Source organism: Diadema antillarum, unplaced genomic scaffold (assembly GCF_040938485.1).
Source record: "Diadema antillarum isolate AM-2024a unplaced genomic scaffold, OU_Dant_1.0 seq00000620_RagTag, whole genome shotgun sequence".
Lineage (NCBI taxonomy): Eukaryota > Metazoa > Echinodermata > Echinoidea > Diadematoida > Diadematidae > Diadema > Diadema antillarum.
The window spans coordinates 1,798,194-1,808,220 of NW_027271543.1; the positions used below are offsets into that span (position 1 = coordinate 1,798,194).

Sequence of the window (10,027 nt, forward strand, 5' to 3'; positions counted from 1 at the left end):
TAAGAAAAGTATGGAATTGTGAAGTTTTGCAATTTTCTCAAAACAGTTCTTGAACAGTCATATGAATATGCAAATGATTGATGATGTCATCACCTCACAACTCGGCAAATTTTGACATATCTAATTTGGGTTTGGTTTTGTTTTTGTTTCAAACATAATTATGCTCCTGTCTCAAATCTTGACATATCTTACTCATAATTATTTTGAAATTATTCAGTCAGGAATTATATTTGCTAAATGTTTTACAAAAGCATTGTACAGTAGAAAAATTAAAGTTTCATCACTTGTTTTTGTACATGATCAATGGAAAGTTGTGAGGTGATGACATTATCGGCTCACTCATTGCATATTCATATCAACTGTTCAAGAAGTGTCTGCAAAATTTAACGAAACTTGACAATATTCAATTTTATAACAACTCCCCTAATACTTATCAAATTTTGATTAAATTTTTGCTGTTGTGCTTTAAAAATTTTACTCTTTTTCTCTCAAACCAACTTTTAACTGGTCCAGAACTGACCCTTAATGGTATCCCATCCAAGATTTACAGTGGTAAGAGTTGACCTACAGTTACCCAATGCCTCACTGCAGGCCAAAAAGTAAAGAACTGCAATTGATAGTAAGATCAAGATTGATTGTACACTTGATAGCTCATCAGGTTTAAAACAATCCTACTAAATCATACCATGCCCAGTGGCAGCACCATCCTGCATAATGGACTTTTGAAACACTGGCCCCAAGATGGCTGAAGGGGAAATTTCCTCAAAGAGTATGGATTCAGGAAATTGAGAAAGATTTCTGACACACTGAAAGTTTGAATAAATCAAATTTTTTTTTTAAATTGTGAATTTTTGAATTTTCAATAATCTTTGATAATAGCTCTCTATACCCTGGAACCCTACAACTTGCGATGTCACAATATAAGATTGATATACTGCCGAGAAACCAAAGGATTTCACTTTTTTTTTAAATGAAAAGTGCACATTCCCTTGTCCTGTTGCTAAGATACAGTTATGTATGTTAAGGCAAATATTCTTCAGACAATACAGAGGAGCCAAGTTGAGTCATTTTCCACATCCTCTGAGTATGAATTCCTCTTTGTGTCATTCCTTTAACTCTTTCTATTATCATTCCAGTATTGTGACATCACTGATTGTTATACATTTTCAGAGAGGGCAGAATACTGTACGAGCTGAAATTTTCGAGAATTGCTACATGGAGGACATTTTTGCATGTTGTTAATTCCGCGGTTTCGAGGGTCTAACTGAACTGAGCTATTCGCGCGTTGTTATTTTCGCGTGTTGTTATTTGCACGGTTCAAAGGCAATTCGCGAAATTTGCGAAAATAAAACCACCGTGAAAATTTCAGCTCGTACAGTACTGCATATATGTATATTAACCACTACTTTTTACAAAAGTTACAACTTTCTCAAACACAGTGTTCAATTTTCCTCAAACTTTCATGGAGTTTCTCGCCACTTTTTTATTCTTTTTTTTTTCTGACTTTCCTGGATCCAGATGTATGCTTGAGGAATTGTTGGAAATGCAACTCTGTGCGATACAGGGCCTTGCATAGCCTTTAAAAAAAAATGAAGCTCCTTTCCTGAATCCTTATCATAATTTGACCTTCTGGCACAGTGCAGGTCTATAAGATACAAAATTCAACCAAAATAGAAAGCAATATTTCATCATTATATCCTGTCTTTGACTGTGTATACTGAGTTTTTGGTTCTTTATTGCCAGTTGAATTATTCATCACTGCACGTGGACCTGACGTTTCTGAAGTTAAAGTTCTGAAAATATTGCTATAAAGATAAAAGTCAAGCCGCATTTTTGTCTAGCCAGGTACCATAAATGTGGAACATTTTGCAGTGGGGACTTTTTTCATGCATTTCACACTCTGCAATACCTGTGTAGAAAACAAAAGTTAAAATACTTCCTTTAGTTTGTTTTGTGCACATTGTAAATTCATGCTATTATCAGCAAAGTGCTGATGGTCATGGAAATTGAAAATACACATATTTATCCTCCTCCAAGACTGACCTTAAAAAAAAAAATCAATTGAGCAATAGTTCCACCTTGACAGCATATCAAGAGTTAGTATTAAAAGTGATTGGCAAACAGGTTGATGTATCAAACAAGTCTTTCATCACAAGTACAAGTATCATCAACTGATCTCTTCAACCGGCAGGGAAAGACTGGAGCTGGCTGACGAATGTCCACCCAGTCCATGTGCCGTGTTGGCTTTGCCGTGGCAACCGTCATCGCTTTTCTCACTGCACTCATCACGGTCTCCTTCTCCTATTTCTTTGTCCTGGATGTGCAACAGGGAAAACTTGTCTCCCAGTGACACCCCTTTTTCTCTCTCCCTGAGGTCGATCTTCTTCTCCTTCTCAGATGGAGTCGCAAACTCCTTTTCAAGCTCCTCTTCTTCCTCCTCCTCCCCAGCGGCCCCTTGCTCGACTGCACCCAGGGGTTGCCTACCGATAACAATAAAACAAACGTGCAACAACAACAACAACAACAGAAAAATACATGATTTTTTTTTTCTTGTGAGTGTGTGTGTGTCTGTGCTTGTTACTTCTACTTTTGCACTGGGTTCATGCACATGATACCATCAATATGACCCTCAGGGCGACTTGAATCATTCCTGGACGCATACCCTTGCGGCATGCAAAGCGAGGAAAATTGATTGAATAAATATCAAATGTGTATGCAATGTATGGATGTGACTTCCATTTTAAAGCAAAATGTGGGAGAGAGAGAATGTTTCCAAGTCGGAGGGCCAGACAAGGAGACGCGAGTGAATACGATTACCCGACAGAGAGTTCACTTTAATTCTACATCAATCTAAAAAAAACAGCAAAGGGGCTTGCGAGACGAAAAAGAAAGTCGAAGAGAGTGAGGAAGCATAAGAGAGTGGAAGAGGCTGCGTGCATTCCACTCTTTTCTGTCCTGAAATTGAAGGTACCGGTATGTGATTTTGCAATGTACAGTGCTAACCTCTTTGCCACTGAGATATTGTAATTCCCATAGGGTTATTACCTGGCACAGCTCGTCTCATGAGTAATGAACAGACCGAGTCATCCTGCCTGTTATCACTTCCATACTGTCCAAAACACACAACCATTTCTGTTTTTTATAGTGCCTCCGATGACTACAATTTCAAGTTTATCCATCTATATCAACACTGCAAATCTATTCTTGGTCATTGAAATAGGTATTACAATTTCTAATCTACATGTACAAAAAAAAAAAGAATGCATTAACCGACTGGGATGTAAATTAAACTTTTGTTTTAGTTCAAAAGTGTGAATTTGATGCTTATTAAGACCCTGCAGGGAACTATACACTCATACTTCATGAATTCACAAGGGGCACTTCTGCAATCCAAAATCAGAATTCAGCACATTGTACAAATCATGCTCTACAGGGAGTCCAGACTACTCTTATTCATGCCACATTGCATCAGGGTGAAGAACTCCACAATATGTTATGAATCAAAAGCAGCTTGGAAGTGAATATTTTATCCTTCAGACATGCTGGGATCTGGACAATAGAGTGGACTTTTAAAGGAGAGATATCTTAAAAGATGGAGTAATTTGTAATAAGCTAGGGGTGTAGCTACCATTCTACATTCTGGGGTAAGCTCTGATTGTCTGAAAAAAAAATCAGCATTTCACTTGACACCATCACTCTGAAAGTAGCTCTTGTCCAAGTCCAAAATGATTTTGCATAACATCATCAAATTTTCCCTGTCTTTGTTTTTACCTATATTGTCACAAATTTGTTCTTTAAAGGACATGAAACATATACAAGTGATATTCTGGGCTCAGAGTATTTGAAATGGGAAGTGCATTTATGCAATTGATAAAGAAAGCTTAGTTAATTGGATATTTGCACAAGTTTTAGACATTTACTGACCTTAAAATTATTATTTTATTTGATAATTTTAAGGTATATTACAGTCCAATAAGCATTTAATAAGCCTGATTACATATTCATAGTTTTGTCCTTTTTAAAAAATTTCTAATGCTCTCATTCAAAAATACTGCTGTAGAGTATATTTCCTTTTACAAACTATGGCTTTGTCTGAGTGTGGAATATTTACATTTGAGTGATGTCGTCATACCGTAAGCTGGGAAGGTACTCTGAGAAATGTTATTTGTCATTTAAATAGGATTTACATTTTGATTTCCCTTTGATTTCTTATTCATGGTTGTATACATGAGATTTACTTTTGACAGGTCACATCACACAACCATAAGTAGGAAATTGAAATGAAAAATGAAATGCATGTATAAAGGAATAAGCACCTCTCTCACGTGGTACTGTTTAAATTCAGCAGTTAGTGTTAATATGGTAAACAGGTGCTGACATCAAACCATTCACTGAAATTCTCCATTTCTGATTTAGACTTAACCACGAAACAAAGATACATGTAGCTTTCAGAATTACAAGCCCAGAGGGGATCTCACATTCCAATGCCTTTTAGTTGGTCACCATTTATGATGGCAATGGACCATACGAAGTCAGATCATTCAATTTTATTGAGTGTATTATGTAGGTTAGACTATCATTGGTTACAAAGTTGTTATAAAATGCATTGTCATGTGGTTAGGTGCTGCTTTGGTATGCAATCCCATTACTGATATGGAGCTACGAAAAATAGTCAATGATTTAAAAAAAAAAGTTATTTCATTTATGAAACATTCTTTAAACTTTCCATGCACAGAAAGAGCAAGCAATTTTTATAAACTGAAATATCAGTGAGTATGCTACCTTGCAGTAGCAGGGTTCATGTACAAACTTGATTGCTCATTTATCATGATATAGGGAACACAGACAAGGACCATTGATTGATGGCAAGTATTTCACCAGCATGGAGGCACAGTCATATCCTTTGTATGCTAAAAAACCAACAACTTTTTTTTCTCAGAATTTCAGTGCACCATAGGAATGAACACTTAATCTGTTTTGCAGGATGGGTACCCCAAAACATTGATACAACAGCAATGAAAATGTTAAATTTCAGACAAAAAACAATAGCTTGCTTCATAGTGTGCACAAGATGTTTCTTACAGAAATCTTTCATTCATGTACAGAAAAAAAAAACCTGAAAAGCAAGGTCATCATTAATGCAGTCATTTCTTGTGATCATTGACAATTTTTTTCCCTTTGTGAAGAAGTTTTGTAAATGATTTTTGCCAGTTAAAAGCCAAGAAAACAGGCAAAAGACACTTCAAAATTTCAGTGATTTCAATTGATACAAATGACATGAACTATGACAGACTTGAATGAAAGAAAGATATTATTCAGAGGGGTGAAGATCAGGTGTAAGTTTCTTCAGTTTGTCTCCCTCTACAAATTAAATTTGTTTAGATCGCAGGAGGGAGACAAACTGAAGAAACTTACACCTACATGTATGACAGACTTGTTGCTAAACAGATGACTTTGGCATAATTGTGAAAATCACAATCATTCAGTATCGTCACCATTACTACCTGTATCTTTTATAGCTTTATTGCTGGTCAAAGTTCACAGACAGGTTACATACATAACTAGAAATTTAATGCATATCAAGACTACAATTAAACTGAGCAATTCCTATTATGAAATTGGCATTAATGTACAAGAAGGTTAGAGGTAAAATGTCTTTAAATCTATAGTATTTTCATATGCAATAGTTTCACGAGTACACAACTTCATTTCATCTAGGAGTACTTTTGGATGTGCCCAGTATTACAGGGCACAAGTGTGAGACACAAATGGGTCATGTTTGCTTAATATGATGAAAATATGTCCAAACTTTGGTTCACTGTCATCATGTACATTGTAATAGCATGTAAAGTGATGGGCACACTGTTAAAGCATTAAACAAAGTCAACAAAACTTAAATAATATCCTCATCAAGCACTGCAATTTAAGGAGTCTGTTCAGAAATCTGGCTCATACTATGATTTTGTGGAGGTAATGATCTTTAATAGTGAATGTCTTTCTTCATCTTTTTTCATATTCAGTTTTGGAATTGGGAAGCCTAAAAGTTTTTCCAAAGTTTTCTACACCAATTTTTAGTAACACAATAAATATATTTGATGCGAGGATGCTGTTGAATTCATGTTTATTAGACAGTAAAAAGTGTCAGAATATGTGCACTACAATCAGAGCTTTTCAAGTATCCTATTCTTCCAATTCAGCATCTTTATTTATGTCCTAATGGAAAGAACCATGGAAGAACTAAGACTGATAAAAGCTTTTTAACACACCTACCATATGTTTTTGTGACTACAGAAATACAGAAGGAATATGCTTGGTCTCCTTTATACCTAAACTAGAATCACCCTATGCCAGTTACAAATGCCTTTACAAATACCTGATGAATTCTAGGACGTATCAGGAGATTAAATCTGATGCATTCAGACATATTTATTTAGTGATTATAAAGAGGCTGAAATATGAGTATGACCACCATGAAAAGATTGGCATCTATGGATACATTGTATCATACAAGCCTCCTTCTGTACCCCCAACAAAATCTTTTCTCCACTTGTAATTTCCCCTCATCACAATTTCTCTCCTTTCTAGACTTTCTTTTCTCATTCCTGCTCTCTGAATCCATCATTTCCTTCATCCACTAAGAAATATGTACGAGGATGTATGCCTTACCTGGATCCATCTCCCACGGGCTTGCCACACTTGGTACATATCCCATCAGCCTCGGCACAGTTCTCACAGATGATACGGTAGGCATTTTTGATGGTCTTCTCCTGACACTTTGTGCTGTCAAAGAAATGTTAAAAAACAACAACACACAAATATCTAATAATTGTCAAAGGCTTGGAAGCATGTCAAAAGAGATATTCTGATGGGTGGTGGCCTCAATCTTGTATCATTAACCATAATGAATTTAGTTAATTCAAACTTATATTGACAATTATTGTTAGATGAAAGGCATTTGAAAATCACTACTAGATCTACCGGTACTGTGAATGAAATCTTCCTAACACACTGACAGTTATAACATCAAATTAAATGATCACACACTTGCTTGGGAACTATCTAACATATGATTCAAATCACAGAGTGTATACTGTGGAAAGTATTCAACAGAATAGACACACTGTATAAGCTGTTATTTTCACGAGGGTTTAATTTTCTCGAATTTCACGAATCACTATTGGATTGCAAATTGAACAGCATGCGAACATGTTGCCATATGCTATGGTAGCAATGCACTAAATGATAGCTTTGGTGTCAAATCATGAAACAACATCTTGCGAAAATGTCTGTGACCTCCTAAGTCGCAAAAATATCTGTACGCAAAAAAAAAAAAAAAAAAAAAACAGCTTGTACAGTAATCTATGGTTGCCACACCTAAGGCTATGTTTCTCTGTTTGACTCATTTTGTGCCCTTACCTTTCACCATAATTTGCCATAATTATCCTTGCACAATGCAACACAATTTGCATAATACAATACTTCCCCTAAATATTGATATATACTGTTTGTAACTTTATTTAGGGATAATCCCACTTTATATGTGTACATAGAGCCCGCCGCACACTACACGATTTCGCCCCGATTCACCGGTCTTAAGACCTTAAGACTAGAAGTGTGACGTCACAGTCTTGCCATTTTCTAGTCGTACGACTGGGTCTTAGCGCCAGTCGTAGAGATTTGACATGTTGAATTTCTACCGACTGGTTGTGGGCTTTCAGCCATTCACAATGCAGTAAAATGCAAGCGCACGCACGTGCGCACTGCACGCGCTTTACAGTCGGGTCGAATAGTGTGCGGTGTCCGGTCGTACGACTGGTCTTAAGACACAGCTTGGCTTAAGACTTTAAGACCAGTCTGATCGTGTAGTGTGCGGTGGCCTTTAGTAGCATTGTGAAGGTCCCTCTTTGAAAACAATTTAATGCAAATAATCTAAATGAACATCATAATTCTATTAAATACACTGTACACATCATTGTATTATTTTGATAACATTTATTTTTACTTCTATTCCGGACATTAGTGCCATGCCAATCAGCAGAAAAGCACTAAAGTTTAAAGCCTAAAATTTTGAAGGCAAAGGTAAATTACTGTTTTAAAAAAACAACAAAAATTCCAGAAAAAATCAGACATTGTACATTGCTGGTGCAAACTGCAATGTATGAGCAGATTGTAAGTACATGTAATTTACAGGAATTAGTTTTAGTACAGCTGCTACAGCAAACATTACCGACTACTAGTGGAATACTCACGTGGACCACGCAGTATCTAAAGCTAATGGTATGATTGGTTTTCTACGTCGCAACCTGGGATCAGCCCCTCCTAAAGTGAAAATCCAAGCTTTCAAAAGTCTTGTTCGTCCCCATATTGAATACTGCAGTTCAGTATGGGATCCACATACCAAGAGCAATATACAAAAAGTTGAAGCTGTCCAAAGGCGAGCGGCACGGTTCATCCTTAACGATTATAAACGTGAAAGCTCTGTCACAGCCATGCTTGCATCCCTCCAACTCCCACCCCTCCAACATTAGAAGATTCATCAACAGGCAAGTCATGATGCACAAGATGATCCACAACAATGTAGATCTCCCCATTACGGATTACTTGGAATTTAAGAAACGAGACCCCTCTGTGTCTACAAGAAGATCTCACCCGCTCTCCCTTGAGGTTCCTTTTAGCAAGACCAACTAGTACTGCTTCAAACAGTCTTTTTTCCCCAAATCTGCCAAAGATTGGAACTCCCTCCCCCACTCATTAATTTCCATCAAGGACTCAATGATATTCAAACAAAAGCTAAAGAGCACACAGCTCGATTAGATACCGTTCCCTAACAGACCGCTATCAACGTTGAGTGATGTTCCGGATGGAGCTTTTCAACTGTGATACCGTGAAACCGTGAAACGAGTAAATTTTATGCCAATCTGGGAAGTTCTTCCAAGCATACACAAACATTAGCGAGTGGGACTACGCATATTAACTTGCAGAGCTCAGATATCACATCACTTCTGACGTCAATTAAACACGTATATCAGGATTTGCACTTACCATCTTTTGGGTTGAGTCAGTGGCTTGTATTTCTTGTACTTGATTTTCCACTCGAGGATATCCTTGCATCGCGCACAGGTGTCGGATATGCACATATCGTTCAGTTGTTTGGTCCTTTTGCTCGTATCGTGCATGCTGTTCTTGAAAACAACTGTATTTTTGTGTTTCTGAGTTCTGCTTTTCTTGACGTTTCCCCGCTGGGTACTCATTGTTGTTAGCAATCAGGATGGTTTCTGACTGACAGAAAAAGTGTAATTTAACTAATTTATGGTAAATTTAATGGGTAACAAAGCAACAGACAGTGCGTGTGCAGTGGCCAGGGCAGGGAGCTTAGTAACTACACGCAGCGCTGTCGCGAATCGCGACAGCGCTGCACCCCTTTTCCTTCGCGGACGTTGTTATCGCGCTTATATCGTTCACTGTTTCCTTCATGAATATCTTTATTAATCGTGGAAAACTAAAATATAAGGAACTATCGTAATCTATGATCATCATTCAATAACCGGTATGCGATTTTTTGTTTAATTACGTCTAAGACTTACCGAAATCTATGGCTGAAATCAGGTCTGTAAACGTCCTTACTGCTTCACTCCTCATCTGCGTGTTATATGAATAGCATTCACTCTCGTATACTACAACGTAGGTAGTCGGAGATAGTCGGATGACCCCGACTCAAAAAGGTCAAATCATTGCCGGTGCAGCACGCGCGGATCTACTACAAGTTTTACGTAGCACATGAAACGCACGGGCGCACGGGCGTAGGTAAAAAGCAACCACTTCTGAATGCGCATGCGTGGTAGTTTGTTGATTTTTTGAAGCTCTCGAAGGAAAAGATGCTACCGCACGATCTATACTCCGAAAAATTCAACAATAAGGTCTGGATACCGACAAAACGCCGAATTCAACTCAACAATCAGGAAAATATGCTGTAGGTAAGTGTTGCAATTATATTACTCTTAAAATCATACAAAATAAAAGGTATTTT

The 10,027-nt window shown here is 37.2% G+C and overlaps 1 protein-coding gene across 1 annotated transcript; it reads right to left on the bottom strand.

Annotated features, from left to right (window-relative positions):
- Positions 1-2,167: 2,167 nt before the first annotated feature.
- Positions 2,168-9,251, bottom strand: LOC139736063 (uncharacterized). The gene is made up of 3 exons (XM_071646810.1): positions 9,043-9,251; positions 6,667-6,780; positions 2,168-2,480 (listed from the first exon to the last, which is right to left on the bottom strand). Exons 1-3 carry the CDS (start codon positions 9,249-9,251, stop codon positions 2,168-2,170), a joined length of 636 nt encoding a protein of 211 aa, XP_071502911.1.
- Positions 9,252-10,027: the final 776 nt, after the last annotated feature.

Bases quoted from the DNA above. Each gene is read 5' to 3' on its own strand.
- LOC139736063 (XM_071646810.1), bottom strand. From the start codon at position 9,251: ATGAGTACCCAGCGGGGAAACGTCAAGAAAAGCAGAACTCAGAAACAC. The intron at 6,781-9,042 runs GTAAGTGCAAAT...TTTCTTTGACAG, and splicing joins CTGACTCAACCCAAAAGATG to CACAAAGTGTCAGGAGAAGA. The intron at 2,481-6,666 runs GTAAGGCATACA...TGTTATCGGTAG, and splicing joins CCCGTGGGAGATGGATCCAG to GCAACCCCTGGGTGCAGTCG.